The 21944-nt window shown below is 43.9% G+C and overlaps 1 protein-coding gene across 4 annotated transcripts in view; it reads left to right on the forward strand.

The window, feature by feature from the left end:
• Window positions 1-334: 334 nt before the first annotated feature.
• The window catches only part of RELL1 (RELT like 1), a 92573-nt gene continuing 70963 nt past the window's right edge, over window positions 335-21944 (forward strand). For all 4 annotated transcript variants that reach the window (XR_646864.3, XM_003898568.3, XM_009206653.3 and 1 more), the window contains exon 1: window positions 335-539. Coding sequence is in view for 3 of the 4 variants with exons in the window: in XM_003898568.3 (XP_003898617.1) it covers window positions 452-539 (88 nt within the window). In the remaining variant the exon portion in view is untranslated. The remainder of the gene's footprint in view (window positions 540-21944) is intronic.

The raw sequence follows: 21944 nt of genomic DNA on the forward strand, positions 1-21944 counted from the left end.
ATGGATGGAACACGTGCCTTCTTAGGTGGAGTCCGGGGTGCGGCAAGGAGAGGCGGGGCCAAGCTGAGGTGGGTGGAGAAACGGGGCGTGTTCATGGCCTAGCTGCGCCGCAGAGGCTGCTGCCTGGTTTGGAAAGGAAGCGGGATTGGCAGGGAGAGGCGGGATCAGGCTGAGGTGGGCGGGGAGTCGGGGGCGGAGCCATGAGTGGGCCTCGTGCCGTCTTAGGTGGAGCCCGGGGCGCGCGGGAAGAGGCGAGACCGAGCCGAAGTGGGTGTGGTGTGGTGGGGCGGGGCCATGGTGGGCGGGGAGGGGCGGGGCCATTGCGGGGCGGGGTTCGCCGCTCCCTGGGGCCGAGCCCAGCCACTCGATCAGCCCGCCGGCTCCGGAGCGGCTCTGCCTTCCCGAGCGCCGGACGCGGCGCCCTGGGGAAGGAGGGCGAAGCGACGCGGCGATGGCTCTGCGGGCACTCCCGGGGTCCGCCGTCCTAGCCGCTGCTGTCTTCGTGGGAGGCGCCGTGAGTTCGCCGCTGGTGGCTCCGGGTGAGTGTCCGGTAGGAGCCGGGGCGCCGGGTGCTGAACCGGTTCCCGGGAGCGCGGAAGGAAGCGAGGGGGTCGGGACGGCAGCCCTGCGGCGCTCCGAGGAGCCTGCTTTCTCGCGCAGCCTCGGGATCCTGGCGCTGAACAACTGGCTGTCCCGGGGCGGTCCGGGCAGGGCGCGGTGCGTGGCAACGGCTCTCGTCCCTCCCCTCCCGCCGGCCCCGCTCCCGCCTTCCCTCCCCGGGGCCTCCGCCGAGGGTCTGTGTCCCCCAGCCTTGAGCTGTGCGGGGCGTAGGGACCAGGGCTTCCTCGGGGGCGCTTCCTTCACGGCCGCACGCCTCGGAACCCCGCAGACCCCTTTCCCACCGCCCTTGTCCTCAAAGGCGCCGCGAGCGGAAGATCGTGACAGAGAGCACCGGGTGCGCTGTCGGCGCCTCCTTCTCCCTTTTAAATACCTTAAAATATCCTAAAACCTAGAGGACTTGAATCTCTTTCCAAGTTTCCATTTATTTTGGTAGTTGATGGATTCTTGTAACAGGTCAAGGAGTTCACATTTCTTCCCATATATCTTGTAGAAATCAGGCTCGGAAAAAGGGAAGGCGCGTTGGTAAACTTAAATATTTTTCTTCTTTGTGTTGATTCCTGTCGTCACAAAAGGAACCTTGTGTGGTCAGGGCAGGAAGCCACCAGCAGAGATGCTAAAGTGTCACCAACGATGAAGCAGTTTTTAATTGAAATCAATCTTAAGAGGAGGTATAAGTTTTATGGAAGTCCTATGTCATATTCTTGCTTTTATAACTGCAGACACTAGGGATTCCTTACCACCGCTTCCCCTCTTAATTGCCACCTAACAGCCTCAGTTAAAAAAAAAAAAACAAAAAAACCCCGCATACCTGCTTGGCCATTTGGAGTTACTACAGATTGGAGTCTGACGTCAGCAAGCTCTTCCAAGCTTGATTTCAGGGGTGGCTCCTCTTCAGGTCCAAATAATAAGCAACTAGAAGCCTTTCAACAGTGACTGTCTCCTCCATAAACATCCATAAACTCTTCCTCCTGAGAACATTTCGGTCGCTTAAAACTTTTACACTGACTTAGCAGTTTGGCCTTCACTTTTTCATAGAAACCAGAGCAGGTTTGGAAGGGAACGAGATAGGTAGTATTGTCTCCTGAGTATTTTTAGCAGGCCCGTATTTCCGTTAGCCATCCACCTGGGGAAATGACATTTTTATTGGATGGGACAATTTTTTTTTTCTTCTTCTTTTTTTTGATACAGGATCTCACTCTGTCACCCAGGCTGGAGTGCAGTGGTACCATGTCGGCTCACTGCAACCTCCAGTTCTCTGGTTCAAGGGATTCTCCTGCCTCAGTCTCCTGAGCAGCTGGGATTACAGGCACGTGCCACCATGCCCGGCTATATTTATTTTCACATTTTTAGTAGAGACGTGTTTTGCCATATTGGCCAGGCTGGTCTTGAACTCCTGCCCTCAAGTGATCCTCCTGCCTCGGCCTCCCAAAGTGCTGGGATTACAGGCATGAGCCACTATGCCCTGCTGGTTCATTTTGATTTTCATCCTGCGTTTCATTGCTGAGACACATAGGTGCATTATCAGGTTCCACTTGGATGTGAGGTTGGAGACATTCCTTAGAGGGTTGGAGTCAGTGGCTCCAGAATTTGGGGAAGAGTTTCATCTGGGAGTAAAATTATAAAAAAATCAGCACATGATGCATGTAATTAGCCATCATCAGCAGGAGAAATCCATCCCTAGAGTGGGTGTGTGTTTTGTCTGACCTCTGAGCAACACCCAGGTCTCAGGACTGGAATGTTACTGATGAAAGCACTCATCTAATTGCATGACAGCCTTTGTTTTTTTTTTTCTTTTGGATAAAAGTTAATGCGGAAGAAGAAACAGGTGTCTAAAAAGGAAAGGATACAGAGCGCAAATTTGCCAGTATCTTGAGGCCTGTGTAAAGAGAAAATGCTCTGACCAGCCAACGTCTGATCCCCTTGGAACCGAAGATGGTGTTAATGTTTGTACGTTAAGCATAGGGAAGTAGAGGGAGAAAAATGGGAAATACTGTTGAGTGCCAGCTGTGTGCCAGGCTTTGGGTTGAGTATTTATATGCATTTTTATTTTTATTGATTTTTTTCTTTTTGAGATGGAGTCTCGCTCTGTCACCCAGGCTGGAGTGCAGTGGTGTGATCTTGGCTCACTGCAAGCTCTGCCTCCCGGGTTCATGTCATTCTCCTGCTTCAGCCTCCCAAGTAGCTGGGACTATAGGCGCCCGCCACCACGCCTGGCTAATTTTTTTCTATTTTTACTAGACATGGGATTTCCTCATGTTAGCCAGGATGGTCTCGATCTCCTGACCTCGTGATCCGCCCGCCTCGGCCTCCCAAAGTGCTGGGATTACAGGTGTGAGCCACCGTGCCCAACTGCATTTTTATTTATTTGTTTATTTTTATTTTTAAATCTTTTTTTTGAGACAGAGTCTTGCTCTGTTTACCAGGCTGAGGTGCAGTGGTGCGATCTTGGCTCACTGCAACCTCTGCCTTCCGGGCTCAAGCAATTCTTCTGCCTCAGCCTCCCAAGTAGCTGGGATTATTGGCGCCCGCCACTATGCCTGGCCACTTTTTGTATTTTTTTAGTAGAATTGGGGCTTCGCTATGTTGGCTCTGCTGGTCTCTAACTCCTGACCTCGAGTAATCCACCCTCCTCGACCTCCCAAAGTGCAGGGATTACAGGTGTGAGCCACTGAGCACAGCCTTCATATGCATTTTTAAACTCATTGCTCATAAGTGGATGAAGTACTTACTTCCAGTAAGGCAACTGAGGCAAGAGAGGTTAAACAACTGGCTGAACATCACACAGGGACTGTGCCAGTCAGCAGTCAGAGAAGCAGAACCACTAGGAGGTGTCTGTGTATGTGTGTACCTTTATATGTATCTTTATCTGGGATAACCCAGCCTGCTTGATTCCAAAGTTCATTCCCTTTCCACTGTACTCCACTGCTCTGCAGAGAAAAATAGAATATGAGTCAACCTCTGCAGTCTCGCTGAGATTCTAAGATAGTTTAGAACATCATAAAATTGTAAGCATGTGGTTATCACAAAGTTGTTAAGCAGAGAAAAGAAGGGCAGATCACTTCACGGTGGGTAGTAGCAGTGCCTTTTTCTCTTCCTTCCTAGTAGAAGAATCTCATTAAACTTGTCTCTTAGCAGCAGCATTGGAAACTATATACCACAAGCATCCAAAGGGATGATTTTCCACATCTTGGCTTATTTATGTCCGTAAGTTCTCTGGTTACTCAACCTTCAGTCTTATTAGTTTCTCTCTCAGACAGTGGGCATAGCCCTGGAGTAAGGAGTGGGTGGAAGAGGTCCTGCAGCGGATAAGAGGAGAAATGCATTGTCCTTGGGCTGTGGGCTTCCCTCCAGCATTCTGACTCCCTTTTTTTTTTTTTTTTTTTTTTTTTTTCTGTTGAGACGGAGTCTCGCTCTGTAGCCCAGGCTGGAGTGCAGTGGCCAGATCTCAGCTCACTGCAAGCTCCGCCTCCCGGGTTCACGCCATTCTCCTGCCTCAGCCTCCCGAGTAGCTGGGACTACAGGCGCCCGCCACCTCGCCCGGCTATTTTTTGTATTTCTTAGTAGAGACGGGGTTTCACCGTGTTAGCCAGGATGGTCTCGATCTCCTGACCTCGTGATCCGCCCATCTCGGCCTCCCAAAGTGCTGGGATTACAGGCTTGAGCCACCGCGCCCGGCCTCTGACTCCCTTTTAGTTGCTAAAGATAAGCTTTATTAAATTCTGGGTTCTCCCTTAGCCAGGTAGCTGCAAAGCTGTACATCCACATAATATACAGTGTTTGGAAAGTTTTGAAAAAGCACACCTTGGAGCTTCGGATTCCACATCTACATTTAATTTAAAAAGGAAATGAAAACTGTGAGAAAACTCTGTCAATTCCCTGCCCCTAACCCCTCTAAACAAAGAAATGAAATTAATCTATTTGGAAGTTTGAATAGTTGAATTTGAATGTGAGAGACCAAAGCCCCAAGTGAACAAACAACAAATTTTATTGTTTCTTTAAAAATAATTCTTTGGCCCTAATGTTGAAGTGTAATGACTTATTGAAACAATAGAGAAATGATTTAAAGCTGACAAAAAGAATAAATTAAATTGTCATTGGTATAAACTGTTAGGTTGAGTAGTTCCTAATAATTTAGGATACTTCAGTGGTTGTAAAGATTTGGTGTGCTGCTGAAAGCAGATATATTAATAATTATATTATTAGAATTAATATAATAATTAGTTATTATATTAATATAATTAATATATTAATAATTCTGGTGTGGTTTATAAAAACTAAAATCAGAATTTGGTGTTAGTACACTGTAGACACTTTACTCTTGTAGGAAAAAGGAATTCAATTTTTATTATTACCTGTTTTGTGGCAGGCGGTAGTCTAAGTGCCTAGATCATTTCATTCTTACAATGAATTTCCTGTCAGTTATATACGTAATTTTATTCCTGTGTTTGTAGATGAGGAAATTGAGCCTCAGAGAAGTTGAAAAAGTCACTCATGTGTAGGCTGGATTTTGGCATGGAGTCCATTGAGTCAGATCTGTTTGATTTTGAAGTCCATGCTTATTATTACTAAACTATTTTTTTGAGGAAGAAAATTCTTTTTATTCTAAGATATTTATAAAGAATCAGTAAGTAACAAGATCATGGGATGATATGGTGGAAAGAACACCAAGCCTTAAGTCAGGGCCTTGGACTTGAAGTCAAAAATCAGAAGGAGGCCTGGTGCGGTGGCTCACGCCTGTAATCCCAGCACCTTGGGAGGCCGAGGCGGGCAGATCATGTGGTCAGGAGTTCAAGATCAGCCTGGCCAATATGGTCTCCACTAGAAATACAAAAATTAGCTGGGTGTGGTGGAATATGCCTGTAATCCCAGCTACTCGGGAGGCTGAGGCAGGAGAATCACTTGAACCTGGGAGGCGGAGGTTGCAGTAAGCAGAGATCATGCCACTGCACTCCAGCCTGAGTGACAGAGTGAGACTCTGTCCCCTGCCCCCCCCCAAAAAAAAATCAGAAAGAGACCCTGATGCCTGTAGCATGTGGTTCTGTCCACCTCTATTTCCTCACTTGTAAACTGGGCATTGTGCCAACGCCTGTCTATCTGTCTTACTGTCTCTGAAAGGTCTGGGAGATGGCAAAGTGGCATATATCTTTTTATCTTTTAAAAATATAGTATTTTTTTCCTCCAGAGTGCGCATTAGGCTTGATTTATATTATGTCATTTAAATTGTCAAATAAATGTGGACCACATATATTAAACAGTTTTTATTCTGGAGGTGGTGATAGCTTTGCAATGGTAGAGATTTTTAAAAAACCCAGAGTGACACCTCAGATTAGAGTTTGCTACTGTTGCATGGGAGTTAAGTAGCCAAGCCATCTTTTCCCATTTCCCTTGAGCTACAATAGGTATTTTTGGAAAATTTCTCCAAAGATTTAAAGTTTGTGAGAGGAAGGAGTGAGAATCACCATTGAGCCTGTTACTCCAAGGCACTAGCCATTGTTAGCGTATTTCATTCTGGTCTTCTCTAATTGCTTTTTTTTTCTTTTTTTTGGAGATAGAGTCTCGCTCGGTCGCCCAGGCTGGAGTGCAGTGGCGCCATCTCAGCTCACTGCAAGCTCCGCCTCCCGGGTTCACTCCATTCTCCCGCCTCGGCCTCCCAAGTAGCTGGGACTACGCGCCCACGACCATGCCTGGCTAATTTTGTTTTTGTATTTTTAGCAGAGACGGTGTTTCACCGTGTTAGCCAGGATGGTCTCTATCTTCTGACCTCATGACCCGCCCGCCTTGGCCTCCCAAAGTGCTGGGACTACAGGCGTGAGCCAACGCACCCAGCCCTCTAATTGCATTTTTAACTCGGATAGGTTCATAATGCAATATAACTTTGTATCATGACGTTTTAAGTTTATGTTACCCAGAAATGTTTCTCTATTTCCCTACACACCCAAAAAAGGGCTGCCTACTGTTCTACTATATGGATTCACTGTATTTTACTTTACTGTGTACCTATTTGGGAGATTTCAGTTGCTAATTATTTTTAAGTGAGTTTTAAAACTCGTTGTTTCAGTGAACGCCTGTGTGCATGAAACTTTGCCCAAATATCAGAGGACTTCCACAGAAAATGGGTTCCTGAATAGGCACTTTGAGGGTCATAGATGTTCACATTTTTTGAGGCAATTGATGACACCAGTGTTGATCTGAAGGTCATCCCAGGTTACATTCTCACAGCAATAGCCAAAAAGACTCAGTTTCATATTCTTATTTTCCCTGAAAAACATATTCACTAATTTGTTAGGCAAAAATTGGTACCTTGATTGTTTTACTTTGTACATTGTTGGTAACTATCAGGTTGATTTTGTTTTCTTCTAGTTTTTGAGCCATTTGTAAGGGTGTAATCCTTTATGGACAATTCTGAAATGTGAAAAGCTCTGAAAACAAGTTTTGCTTGTAGGCTTTTGATACACTCTGTAGGTCGTAAAACTTAACTTGAACTAATGTGAGGTTTTTTTTTTTTTTTGAGATGGAGTCTCTGTCTGTCACCCAGGCTAGAGTGCAGTGGTGCAATCTCGGCTCACTGCAAGCTCTGCCTCCCGGATTCAAGTGATTCTCTTGCCTCAGCCTCCTGAGTAGCTGGGATTACAGGCATGCACCACCATGCCTGGCTAATTTTTGTACTTTTAGTAGCGTTGGGGTTTAACCATGTTGGCCAGGCTGGTCTGGAACTCTTGACCTCACGTGATCTGCCCGCCTCGGCCTCCCAAAGTGCTGGGATTATAGGGATGCACCACCGCACCCGGCCTAATGTGAGGTTCTATAGTATATATTATTCTCTCTTGACTATTTGCATGTTTTGCTGAATAATATTAATTTGATTTGAGTGTTATAGGATGTGTGCTAAATGCATTGCATTACTTTCCTAAAATCACAAGGTCTGAACTTCGAAGCACATCTGACCTCCAAGTTTTCAGATAAAGATTATGGTCCTCTTCTGTGACTCATCTGTTTGTGTCTGTTGGGAAATAAATATATAAAGCTGCTCAAAGGAGCAAAATTTCCAATGGAGAAAATAAGTCCTTAAATGAGTGGCACTTCAGAAAAAGAAGTACAACTTTGGTATTCTAGTGTGAAATCTGAGAAAAATAAGGATACCTGAAAAAACTAAGGTTTTGTTTATTCCAAGTGACTTTATGAATGGGTGCCAATTAGAATGGAAACTTGTTGGCTAGTTGGAGAGTTTGGGCCAATTTCTCCTCTGCTTGCTTCTGCCAGTTACTAACACACTTCTCTTTGTAAGAGAAACTGAATCTACTCAAGGGACTTTCTGGAGAATGGATGGGTAGAGGGGCCAGACATCTTACCGTGAGGATCCTTTTGCCAAACTTGTTGTACTCAGAGGACCTGGTTTTCCATTCCCACCTGCAATACCCCAAGGCCCCCGGCTTCTTTTCTTCACTCAATAGCACTGTCCCAGGATCTCAAACAGAGAGAACCCCCGAGCCAGGTGTCTCCCATTTCCCGTGCCAGCTGCTAGTCCTACTTGATCCCCCTTTCCCATTTTGTTTGTGCACTCTTGTGAATAACTGCATTCCAGCCACTAATAAAAGTGCCTGTTGTACAGAGAGAAAAAAATCTTTAGATTACTTCCCTTATTTGTATTATAGAGAGAATATGGCTGAGCTGCCTTATGGCATTGTTTTGTCAGTTACATGAGATAAAACTAGTGAGTGCTTGGCACATACATAGTAAATGATGAAAAAGTATATTATTATTGCCTACCCTAAACTAAATACTCACCTATCACAGCTAAAGGATGAGACAAAGTTCCTTACCACTCCAGAATTTTCCTTTTTGGGCCTCTGCCATTACTGGAGGGGTTTCCTGTCACCTATTCTTCCTGAGCCCTGGGTGTTGGTGCTGGTTGTGTAAAAGAGGGGGCTTTGAGGAGGGGGTGTTGGGCATTGCCTGAAGGAGTAGGGTCCGATGGGCTTGGCGGAGTTCTCTTGGGAGGCAGGGGTTTTGTGGGGTAGAGCCATTAGCCACCAAAACTAAGCAAAGAAGGAAGGAAAGCATTACCTTTATAAGGTGATATAGTCTGTATATTTGTCCCTGCCTAAATTTCGGGTCGAATGGTAATCCCCAGTATTGGAGGTGGGGTCTGGTGGAAGGTGATTGGATCATGGGGGTTTATTTCTCATGAATGATTTAGCACCATCATGAGAAGTGCTGTCCTCACAATAGTGAATGAGTTCACAAGAGATCTGTTTGTTTAAAAGTGTGTGGTACCTCCCGGCAACTCTCTCTTGCTGCTGCTTTCACCATGTGATGTGCCTGCTCCTCTGTTGCCTTCTGCCATGATTGGAAGTTTCCTTAGGCCTCCCCAGAAGCAGACGCCACTATGCTTCCCATACAGCCTGCAGAACCGTGAGCCAATTAAACCTCTTTTTTTGAAAAATTAATTACTCAGCCTCAGGTGTTTCTTTTTTGGGGGGACAAGGTCTTGTTCTGTCGCTCAGGCCGCTGGAGAGCAATGGTGTGATCTCGGCTCACTGCAACCTCTGCCTCCCGAGTTCAAGCGATTCTCCTGCCTCAGCCTCCCAGGTAGCTGGGATTAGAGGCACCCGCCACCATGCCCAGCTAAGTTTTGTATTTTTAAGTAGAGACTGGGTTTCACCATGTTGGCTAGGCTGGTCTGGAACTCCTGACCTCAGGTGATCCACCTGCCTCGGGCTCCCATAGTGTTGGGATTACAGGCATGAGCCACCGTGCCCAGCCTTGGGTATTTATAGCAGTGCAAGAATGGCCTAATCCATAAGGGTAGAACATGACGTTTTCTTTTGGAAGAACTTTTGAAGATTCACCAATTGGTTTATTCTTAGACAGCTGATCCATAGGTGTAGTCACAAAATTGTGACAGTTTTTCTTTAGTATTTGATGTAATTGTCACACTGACATGCTTTGTGATTATCCAGGGTCCGACTGCTTATTGTTCATCTTCTCATGGCTCTGTGGTGAGTGTTTCGATGAAGGAGACTCTTAGGATGAGGAAGCAGAGTCCTGTAGTATTAGGGCTGGAAGGGACCTTGACTGTGTCCTCCAAGCTTTTATTTAGCAGGTGAGGAAACTGAGTTGGCACAGCTAGGACTTAAGTGGGTGTCTTTCCTCATACTGGGACTCTTCCCATTCTGTTAGGCTGTCTATGGAAGTGGATCCAGCCTTGCTGCCTATGGCAAGTTTCCTTGGTTTACATATGCCCTTGATCCTCATGCTCAGGGTTCTGGTTTCTCAGCTCCTTGGATGTGGGATGAGGAGAACCAGGAAGAACTTTGGCTACCTAACTCATGGGAGTAATTGTGTTATTCTTAGTCATATTTTAGATTCAGAAGGGACCTTGATGGTCATCTTGTAATTAACACCCTGTCTTGGCAGATGGGGAAACTAGCCCAAAAAGGTTCAGTGTCCTGTGGGAGTCAGGAGTGGCTGTAGCCCATAGCAGACGAGCAGACCTTCGGGTTTGGTGAGGGAGGAACTATGTGTATGTCTTGTTCACCATTGTAGGCTCGGATCCAAGCACAGGACCTGAGAATAGAGTAAATATTTAAATATTTGAATGAAGGAAGGAAGCCAGAGCTAGCATGCAGGTGTTAGGACTCTTGGTCCAAAGCTTTTTCTTTATAATAAAGTGAAGAGTTACTGTTTTCAATATTCACCCACAAATCTTAGATATAAGCCTCCCCACAGCCCTTCTCCTGCCGTGGTGAGAGGCTGTTTTGGGAGCAGCCTCCATGGGCCAGATTGCTCAAAGGCAGAAAAATCTGGTCATGGAGGAAAAATGAATGATAATAACAAACAAGCAATACAACCAAGAATGATAATAACAAACAGTCAACACTACCTTATCAGGTGATATGGTGTGACATTGGTAGCATTTTCAATGCAAAGATTTTCAAAACCTAAATCTCTTCATGAAACTCTTCTCAAAGACAAACTAAACTCAGTTGTGTTTCTACAACCACTACTTCAAATGCATCTATTAATTGTATATGTATCATATTCCTGATGTTATAATACTTTATACCATTCAAAACCAATTATTTTATGGCTGCTTTGATTTGCTTATTTATCCAACAGATATTAACAAAGTGCCTTAGAGTGTGCAAGACACCGAGAATGAAGTGATGTGAACAAAATAGACTCAGTTCCTGCCTTTATGGAGCTAGTAGGTTATCAGGAAGAGAGTTAATTAAATAAGCAAAATGATGTGTCCCTGAGTCCTTGTCAAGGAAAGTATGACACAGGGCCAGAGTACCTAACCTGGGGCTAGGTGTGGGACATGCATGGACAAACTAGACTCCAGTGCAGGTTGGGCATGCTCTCTGGAGGAAATGAAAGTGAAATTTACAGCTGCAAAACCGCAGGAGTTGGTCAGGTGGAAAGAACTTGTGGTCACCGAAGAGAGAGGAGGAGGTAAGATCAAACAAAGCAACAGCAGTGGTTCCCAAAGTTGAATGTTCAGAAGTCCAGCTGGAGGGCTGGTTAAAACAGATTCCTGAGCCCCACCTGAGAGTGCTGAGTCCATAGGACTGGGATGGGTCTGGAGACTTTTTCTCTCACGTTTCCAGGTGATGCTGGCTAAGTATCAACTGTGAGCAAGGAAGTAAAAGAGAGAAGAGTAGGTGGAATCCCCTCCCCTCTTCTTGGGGCTATACGTATCCTGTCCTCTGCCCATCCTTCAAGCTGAGATCAAGCATAGGATTTCCAGGAAACGTTTCCTAGGTATTCTCACTGCCTTTATTGCCTCCTGTGAATATACTGTCCACAAGTCAGTGGATACATGTTACATCTTTTCCATGTTGTTTAGCCCTCAGTTACATGCAATTGTTTCCACCATGTTTGTTTTGTCTAGAGCTTCTTGAGGTGGCTGAGCATAAGAAATGTGTACAAAACATTTGCCTGATCAAATTTAATTCTTGCGACTGCTATGAGGTGCAGGTTGCATGTTATTCCCTGTTCTATGGAGATGTGGAAACGGAGACTTACAGGGAATAACCAGGAAGAAGAGAAGGGGAATTCCTTGCTGAAGTCAGAGGAGGGAAAGTCAGTGTGAGATGTATGTTCATTGTTCTCAAATGCGCTTTGCGTTATGTGAAATTGCAGGTATTCTGTGCCCAGCACCACTAGTAGAAGGAAAGTTTTATATTTAATTTGTTTTTGAGCTTTTTCACTATAGGCTCATCTTCTTAAAGAGAAACAAAGGCATCTTATAAATTGAATGTAGATTTTGTTTTTAGCAGGAAATGATTATCTTAGGAATTCTATAGAAATTGTCCGCTTGCTTTTGGAGTAAATATTTGGAGGGGGTAATTCAATTTACATGTCATTAGGTTTAGAAATGATTTTTATAAAATTTTGGCATGAGGGAGATAGGAAATATCAATTTCAATTTCCTGAAAGACACACGTTAGACAATTATGCCATTACCAATCTTTGAGTGGCTGGATGGTTTTCGCTGAGTGGTAGAAGACTTACAAAGAGCCTGTACGTTACACATTCACAAGACAGGTAGGGTTAAAAACTGACTAAAAAGAATTCCTTTCGATACCAGTAATCTGCCAAGCCTTCCTTCCCCATGCATAGATGTAAACATAATCTGGCTTTCTCAGATTCCTGTAAGAGGTGGAAGTTTGAAGAATTCACTGGGCTTTTCTGTCACAGTATAACTTGAGAACACTAATTTTCAAATGTTCTAACCGTTCTTCATAGCTGGAAGTCCCCAACACAATCATGTGAATTATCCAGTTTGTGAAAAACAGCAGCTTGGAATTTCCTGGCATTGGTGAAGTGGCAGATGGCTAATGAGCAGGCATTCCTTCATTTTTCTTTGCAAGTTCGTGCCATATGCTTGTATGGCCTGAATGCTTTTACTGCTTCCTCAGTTCTTCCCATCCTCCTTTCCCTCTACTAAAGGCACAACACAGAACAACCACCAAAAGAAAAAGGGAGGCATTGGACATTGTTTAAAGCTATGTGATAGAGCCGAGAAGCTGGGTTTTGAAGGTGAAACTCATTTCACAGGCATGATTGTCAACTCAGCCCTTTTTAATCGTCATTGCAGATCAACTTGTAGATTATTCTTTACAGTGTGCAGTTAATTTAAAAATGAGGTTTCGCTTATTTGAGATATCGTTAGGTGCTGTGTAGGTATGTAAAATGAATAACAAACTTCGTTTTTGTTCTCCACAAACTTGTGATTGAGAAGGGGGAGATAAGCTATGAATACAAATCATTATAGTATAGTAGAGAATGTGTTTGGTGTAATCAGAGAACTACAGACAAAGTGCTGTGTGGGATCAAAGGGAGGGAGACTTTCTTTCTGATAAGGGGGATGGAAAAGACTTCATTCATAGCCTGAAACTTGGCATTTTCAGTGGACCTTAAAAGGAAGTGTATGGAATGATGTGCTGAGCAAAGGAAACAGCCTGTGTGCAAAGGCATAGAGGTAGGAATAGAGAAGTTAGTGCAGACTGGGTGTGGCAGAGACTCCTCGGAGGAAGTCACACGAGATGAGGCTGCAGAGGAGAGACTGAGGCTAGGCGACAGAGCTCCTGAAACTGCACTTTATTGTGTAGTTGTGGAGAACAGAGGACAAGAAGAGGCCCCCAGGCATTGCTATGTGATAGAAGAGCCCCAGAGGCTGAGCTGAAGGGGACAGGGCCCTGTGCTGTCAGCAGGGCGGTTGAGATAGCTGTTCCCATTTCCTTATCTGCAGAAGTGTAGGTGGTAGGAAAGCAGAGGGCGAGCCATCAAACAAATAATGCAGTCCTTTGTAAGTAACACAAATAGGATCTATGCAGCAGAATAGATTTAATGCAATCCATATGATATGCAGATAGAAACAGTTTTTCAAAGTTTAAGGAGTGCTCAGAAATGAGAATCATGAAACAAGTGCTCAGTGTATAGTTTTGGCCTAGCGTGGTGGCTCACACCTGTAATCCCAGCACTTTGGGATGCTGAGGCAGGAGGATCTCTTCAGGCCAGGAGTTCAGGACCAGCCCGAAAACCATAGCAAGATCCTGTCTCTACAAAAATAGAACAAAAATTAGCTGGGCATGGTGGTATGTGCCTTTCATCCCAGCTACTCAGGAGGTTGAGGCAGGAGGATCGCTTAAGCCGAAAGGTTCAAGGCTGCAGTGTGCTGTGATGGTGCCACTGCACTCCAGCCTGGGCTACAGAGTGAGACCCTGTCTCAAAGAAAAAAAAAAGTGTATAGTCTTGATGGCTTGATGGTGTGAAAGCCAAGAAGTGTTCATTAATGGTTAAAGCTCACTAATTATGTATTTTTCTTAAGTTAGAGTAAATACCTTGAAATTATACACATCAGCTTGTCTCTTGAATTCTTGATTACAGGCGTGAGCCACCACACATGGTCCGGACTACTGAATTCTCACCCATTAAACATTTATTTTTTGGAAGTATGTTGGTGTATTTTCATTTTTTGGCCCTGTTGTGGGTCTTGTCCTTGTTTACTTCTCTTTCCCAGGCTGGAGAGCTGTCAGTGTTAGGGCAATCTCTAAATAAACCATGCGTATCAGCACTGGGATGATTTGTAAGTCCTGCTTGGCTAAGGGCTCCATCTCTGTCACTTCTGGTGAGTTTTCTCCGTCTCTCAATTTCTTATGATGTGATGAAATAGATTTTGGGGGAGGAAAACTAACCAGCTTCAAAGTCATTCAGTGTACATCCAATGCTGACATATTATGGAAACAGTAGTTACACAAACTAAGTAGATCTGGTGGATCTTAGTTCCTGGGTGGGTGGGAGGGATAGGGATGGGAGAAGACTTGAAGGAGGGAAAGAGAATTATTTTGCTTGAACCATATGGTAGTTGATCTGTTGCCACCACAAAATTGTGATTGAGGTTGATCTTTTCCACACTGGTTCAGTGCGTCATCTTGATATATTAATGAGTAAAGACTCTTGACTTTGAGTCAATGTGGTATAATAAAAATGATATATTTGATCTTGTCCCTGATTCCTGGGACTCCTAAAAATAACCCCTGGGATTTCTTGAGTGATAGGAACATTGTTTATTATTCATAATGAGCTCCTTTAGACCATACCTGAGTTTGTGCTAATGTGATCCTTGGACTCTTGGCGGGCCCCCAGGTAGCTTGCGGATGGGGGCTAGTTGCCAGGGGAACCAGCCATGTGATTACAGGTTTAGAACTTTCAGCTGCAATCCCTGATCTCTGGGAAGGGAAAGGGGCTGGAGATTGGGTTCACTCAACAACAGCCAACAATTTCATCAGTCAAACCTGTGTAGTAAAAACTTGGTTAAAACTCTGCAGCAAGGAGGCTAGGAGCTTCTGGGTTGGTGACATATGGATGTGTTGGGAGGATGGCGTTCCTGGAGGGGGCTTGGAAGTTCTGTTTTCATGGCTGTTCCCCAGCCATACCTTGCCCTATCAATCTCTACCATTTGGCTGCATCTGAGCTGTATGCTTCATAATAAAACTTCATAATAAAACTCTATGCTTCATAACAAAAACTTCATAATAAAACATAATAAAACTTCATAATAAAAATAAAAACATAAATAAAACTTCAAAATAAAACATAAGTGTAGGGATTTTCTGAATTCTGTGAGTCATTGTTACCCAAAGGAGTCCCGATCTAGACCCCAAAAGAGGGTTCTTGGACCTCGCGCAAGGAAGACTTCCGGGCAAGTCCAAAGAGTAAAGTGAAATCAAGGTTATTGGAAAGTAAAGGAATAAAGAATGGCTATTCCACAGGCAGAGCAGCCCCGAGGGCTGCTGGTTGGCTATTTTTATGGTTATTTCTTGATTACATGCCGAGCAAGGGGTGGATTATTCATGAGTTTTCCAGGAAAGGGGTGAGCAGTTCTCAGAACTGAGGCTTCCGACTTTTTTTAGACCCTATAGGGTAAGTTCCCAACATTGCCCTGGTGTCTGTAAACTGTCTCGTGCTGGTGGGAGTGTTTCTTAGCATGTCAATGTATTATAATTAGCATATAATGAGCAGTGAGGATAACCAGAGACCACTTTCACTGGCATCTTGCTTTTGGTGGGTTTTCACCGGCTTCTTTACAGCACCCGTTTATCAGCAAGGTTTTTGTGACGTGTATCTTATGCTGATCTCCTATCTCATCCTGTGACTTAGAATGCCTGACCTCCTGGAATGCAGCTCAGTAGGTCTCAGCCTCATTTTACCCAGCCCCTATTCAAGATGGAGTCGCTCTGGTTCGAATGCCTCTGATAATTCTAGCAAAATGCCAAACTTATTGATGGGGGTCCTGGAAAGCCCCAATTTGTAGTCCCTAGGCAGAAGTGCAGTTAGCCTGGGGACCCCATTTGCAGCTGGCATCTGAAGTGGGGTCAGTCTTGTGGGACTGAGCGTTTAACCTGTGGAGTCTGCACTAAATGCCAGGTGGTGTCAGAATTTAATTGAATTGTGGGACACCCAGTTGGTGTTGGAGAACTGGGTTTTGGAAAAATGGAACAGATAAGTCTTTCCTATTGGGAAAAACCAACTCATAATATGAAAACATTGTGGCTGGAATAATCTCTCTGAAATTGCATAGTTTACTATTTAGAAGATAAACACTCAAAAGTGTTTTTAAAATATTTAGTGGGGTGGCCAGGCCCGGTGGCTCACGCCTGTTATCTCAGCACTTCGGGAGGCCAAGGCAGACGGATCACGAGGTCAGGAGATCGAGACCATCCTGGCCAACATGGTGAAACCCCGTCTCTACTAAAAAAATGCAAAAAATTACCTGGGTGTGGTGGCGGGCGCCTGTAGTCCCAGCTACTTGGGAGGCTGAGGCAGGAGAATTGCTTGAACCTGGGAGGCAGAGTTTGCAGTGAGCAGAGATCATGACACTGCACTCCAGCCTGGGCGACAGAGCAAGACTCCATCTCAAAAAAAAAGATTTAGTGGGAAAGAAAAAAATTGTCAGGCTGTTTCTTACTATTTATGTGTTTACATGGTGTTTTATAGTGTAATAAAGTAGAAGTTATACTACTATATGGTTTTCTTTGACTGTTGTTTCCTGTGGTTTTGACCAAATATTTCATAACACTGTTTCAGCCTGCAGCCAATGGAAACATCTAAAATGTCAATATGATGGATTGTAGGTTTAGTAGTCTCTTTACTAAGGGATTTCCAGTATCCAGGTTTACTGCTGTCTACAATATTAATACTACAGTGACAATTTCATATGGTTCAACCTTATAGTAATGATAGCTCCTTATTGTCTATTACTTACAGTTTAAAAAAAAAAAAACCTACTGATTACAATCAGGACATTTTAGAAACTGCAAAAAGAAAAAAATACCCCATCCAGCAATAAAACATAAATGTTAACTATACTTGGGAGGTATTTTTTAACAGGTTTCTTTTTTTCTATGTACACCTCCTCCCTTTTTTCAAAAACATTTTGTGATTGTACTGTGAATAATTAAAATAAAAGAAATTGTGGGGAATGCTAAGACACAAAACACTAAAAAGAAAAAAAATGATTTATAATCTTACCACTTTGATAACATTTTGATGTCTTTTTTTCTTATAAAAACTGGGACCATTTAAGCTCTAAATACTGCTTTGTATGTGTTTTTCTTTTTTCACTTAACATTTTAAATTCATAATTGAGATCATTTTGGACAAAGTGGATGATGACAAATCTGATCCCTTCATACAAAGTGTTTCTATTGTTTTAAGAGTCAAAAGGAAGTTTAGGATTTCTGAGAAGTAACCGTTTCATCAGTGTTATATGTAGATCAGGGTAGCATTTTAATTCAGCAGAATTACTTTTTAGCAATTAGCACTTGATTTTAAAAAAAAAGATAAATTGACTTGGAAAGAATGTAACTTTTAAATGTACCTTTTCTTCCTAGTAACTGACTCACTTGGAAATGCCATTCTGTCATTCTAGATTTATTGTTGGGTTAGATGGATGATGATCATCTGAAGGTTTTCTACCTTCTCTGACTCTACTACGTGAACACTGTAGTATCTAGAATAGAGATCAGCTATGGAGAATCCCATTCCATGGAATTTTACTGAATGTTGAAACTGTGAGCTCTCACATTTCACCAGTAATGGAGCAGAATGTGGAGTTCTGGAGCCAGGGTGCCTGGATTAAAGTCACCTTTGATACTTGCTACCTGTGTGACCTGGCATAGTTTACTTAACCTCTCTGTTCTGTAGTTTTACATCTCAAAGTGGGGTTGGAAATAATAGAACCTACCCCATAGAGTTATTGTAAGGATTAAATGAGTTAATATCTGAAAAGTGCTTGAAATCGTAACTGTGTATACACATTATGCATCAATATGTGACTATTATTAATAGTATTTTTTTTCTATGTGTCTCACTGGTTGCTACTGGTTTTCAGAATTCTTATTTGGGTTTCATGCGAGTGACATTCATTTCTCCTCCTTAACATCGACTTCCCTATGTCTAGGATTTTCCTGATTACTTCAGTTTAGTCGTTACTTTGTTTGCCTTTTCTGAAGTGACCTTTATTTTCTCTCCCACTGCCCCCTTTACCTTGCCCTTTCTCTAACAGCAGTAGCGGGGACTTTGCACCAGGGGACTTCAGCTGGGATATATCCTTGGAGCTCCACATTTACTCATCCTCCTTTTCCAGTTCCTGCGTTCTCAGAAGCCAGCCCATGTGCCTGTCTTGCAGGAACATTGCCTGACCTAACCTGTGACTAATTGGAAAACCCTCCGTTAGGGACTTTTGTAGCTCTCTGTTTAGTCATTATCTGCTTCCTGTTCCTGGAAGGAAGGGAAACACTGGCTTGCACGCGGGGATGTGGGTGCCTGACTGGCCTTGTGGTGCCACCTGAGCAGCGCTGTGTGGTTGCTGCTCACTCACCCCCAGGGCTTACCTTTTCTGCACCCCACATTTAACACTGCCCCTTGCATTCCAGCTCATGTGACTCCTTGTCCTTTTCTGGATGTTTTAGTTTATATCCCCAGCTGAGCTGTGAGCTTGGTGAGGATAGCAACTGCTTTGCTCTTATTACCACAGATAATAATAATCACAGCAATAATGGCTAGCATTTATCGAGTACTTAACTTGGATAAACCCTAGTAATCTCATATAAGGCTCAGAAACTATTAGTATTTTATGGATGAGGAAACTGAGGCACAGAGATGCTAACTGACTTTGCCTAGGGCCTCACAGCTAGGAAACAAATTGAACACAGTGCAGCCAAGAAAAAAGCCAGTTTCTGCTTTTGCTTCCTTGCTTCCTAGGGAGTAGTCTTGCTTCAGAGTTTGGGCCCTGCTTGCAACAGACCTTGGTTCAAATGTTGGCCCAGCCATTCCCTAGATGAGTGACTTCAACTTCAATACTTTGTTCTTGATCGTCTCCATTTCTAAGATGGGTTTAATAATAACACCTATCTCAGAGTTGTGGAGATAAGAAAAGATAATGTAAGTAAAAATTCCAGTAAAGGTTAGTTGCTGTTAGCAGTTGGTGGTAAAGTAGTTGAGCATCCTAGAGGCCCTGGATATGAAACTCATAAACCCCCAACACTCCACTGGGACATCAGTCACCATCTCCCTCTCTCCCTCTGCCTGGTTGGGAGCTGGGTCAGTCTTCCTTTCTGACACCCTTGCTTCCCTCCAGCCGGCTCAGCACCACCCATTTTTTCCCCATGTGATTAGTTTGTGTCCTATTCTGCAGGGTGGAAATGACTTGGCTGGACTTCCAACCCTAACAGGTGCCAGTTGTGCCCAGAAACCAGGGATCTAGCTCCCCAAGGATTGGTTTCCTGCACCAGCTCTCTGTAAGCTCCAAGGAATTCACTGATTTCCTAAAGGATCACCCCCTTGACCCCAGTTCTTCCCGTTGCTGCTGGAGACGGGCTGAGATGGCATGTTTCCTCCTATTTGATGTTTTTTTTCTGCCCCTTGCTACTTAGCCTTCCTCCCATAGTTTAAATAATTTCTAACTTAGTTCTTGCTTGTCCTCTTGCAAGGAATGTACATGAACAGATCTGTTAGGAATCGCAGCCATTTGGAAATTGGGCAGTAGCCTTTGGTGAGGTTGTGTAAGCTTGGATTTAGCGTTCTCTTATGGATCTGGCAGTTGGGGATGAATTGGAGTCCTGTGAAAATCCATTTGAGAGCTAGTTCCCCATGCTGGGTTTAGGAATGTGCTGCTATTTATAGCCTTTCTTTCGAATCTTTGCAAACTGGAACCGTCTGTTGATTTTGGTGAATCCAGGAGCATGCTGGTATATTTACATCCTTCAGAAAAGACTTACCCAACAAGGGTGTGAAGCTGTGGGGTGTATCAGTTGTCCAGCTCTGAAAAGAATCTACTTATTTATGTTTGTAAAAGCTGTGGGTATTTGGCAAATGGGGTGTAAGTACAGTGGACATTCTGTTCTACCAAATAGGGTCTTAACAAAACTGCTTTTAAAGTTACAGTGAACTTGGGGACTTGATTACCCGGCAGCCCTTCCGCAATAAGATAATTTGCTTTCACATGTCCGCTGGAGCAGATGTTTCAGGCACTCCTACTGTGTTGCAGGAACTGTGTTAGGGATTAGAGGTACAAACCTTCACTTCCCCACGTCCACTATGGGAAAGAGGTGTTTGACTTCAGTCAGGGTTTTCCGGCGAGTTCTGCGTCCTGTTGGGATTCCTGCCTTTGACTGTGGTATGTCTGAGTGGTGCGCTGTTGTGATGGGTGGGGAATATGTCCTCCTAAGCTTTGGTTCTTCTGCTTGGCTCATTTCTCTGCCTCCACCCAGTGATATCATGTAGGGCACTGATTTATTTACAGAATGATGATATTACCTAACTTCTTGGGATTAGGGATTTCAAATAAAAGAATGAATGTGAAAGTGCATTGAAAAGCGTGTTATTTGGGTGGGAACTTTTATATCTTGTACTGTGTGTCCCTATTTCATGTGTATGATTGAAAATTGTCTTTATTCCTTTCCTTTCTTTTAAAATATTTTTTCTGAAAGATTTTTAGGTGCCATGTAATTAACATTGCTGGTACAAATTATGTTTGTGGCAACCATTGAATAATAGTTTTGGAGCAATAATGTGAACACATACATCAGTGAATAAGGTGCTTTTCAATAGCTAGAGAAAGGTTATTTACCTTTATGATAGGTATAGAGGGAGATGAAGTAGTTTATACATGAGTGATTTTTTTTTTTCTTTGAGACGGAGTCTCGCTCTGTCACAGTGGCACGATCTCTGCTCACTACACGCTCCGTCTCCTGGGTTCAACCCTGGGTTCAAGCAATTCACCTGCCTCAGCCTCCTGAGTAGCTGGGACTACAGGCACGTGCCATCATGCCCAGCTAATTTTTTTATTTTTAGTAGAGATGGGGTTTCACCATGTTGGCCAAGATGGTCTTGATCTCTTGACCTTGTGATCCACCCGCCTCGGCCTCCCAAAGTGCTGAGATTACAGGCTTGAGCCACTGTGCCCAGTCAATGTTTTGTTTTTTGCAGTTAAAATTAATATTGGGAAATTTTGTGCTATTAGGATTTTTAAAAAATGAAGTCAGCACAAATTTCATTCACCTACAACTGACTTCAATCTTTTTTTTTATGAAGATGATTTTTACACCACAAGAAGTTATGTGCACGTTCCAGTGTTAATCATATACCATAGTGTCGTTGGAGAGAGGCAGCTTCTTAGTGTTTAAGGGCCTTGGGTGGGTGAATGTTGACCTGTATGCAGCCCAGCTGTGTGGTTCATCGGTGATAGTTTAACAAAGCCACCTAAAGGCGTGGGTCACTAGATAAAACCCAAGGCCACCGCCACTTACAGACACTGTTAAGCAGCATGGCTAAGAGTGTGGACTCCGGGATTCCGTTGTCTGGGTTGGATCCTGTCCTCCTACACACCGAGGCTTGTTATTGAACACGTGTGCCTCATTTTCCTCGTCTGCGAATGGGGGTAACGAGAGACACTTCCTTACAGATGCTGCGAGGGTAGAATGAGATTGCCCAGGAAGCATCCAGAACAGTGCCTGACACTGCCAACACCCCGTGAATGCTGCGGTTGACAATTATTTTAAAGTAGCAACTCATTCTTTATGATGTACCACCTTTCAGAAATAATCTGAAGCAATATTAGATTTCTGAAGCCCTGTTGCTTTAAGGTCGCTTCAAACAAATGGCTTCTAAATAATTCCATTTCTTTCTTGAATGGACATAATGTGTAATTTTAAAGGTTCGCAAGGGCCGTTAGTCAGAGTCTCTCTCCATTCCTGTTGTGCAGCCACCCAGCCCCTTCCCAGGAGACAGGCAGTGCTATCAGTAAATAAAGA

This window comes from Papio anubis, chromosome 3, assembly GCF_008728515.1.
Source record: "Papio anubis isolate 15944 chromosome 3, Panubis1.0, whole genome shotgun sequence".
Lineage (NCBI taxonomy): Eukaryota > Metazoa > Chordata > Mammalia > Primates > Cercopithecidae > Papio > Papio anubis.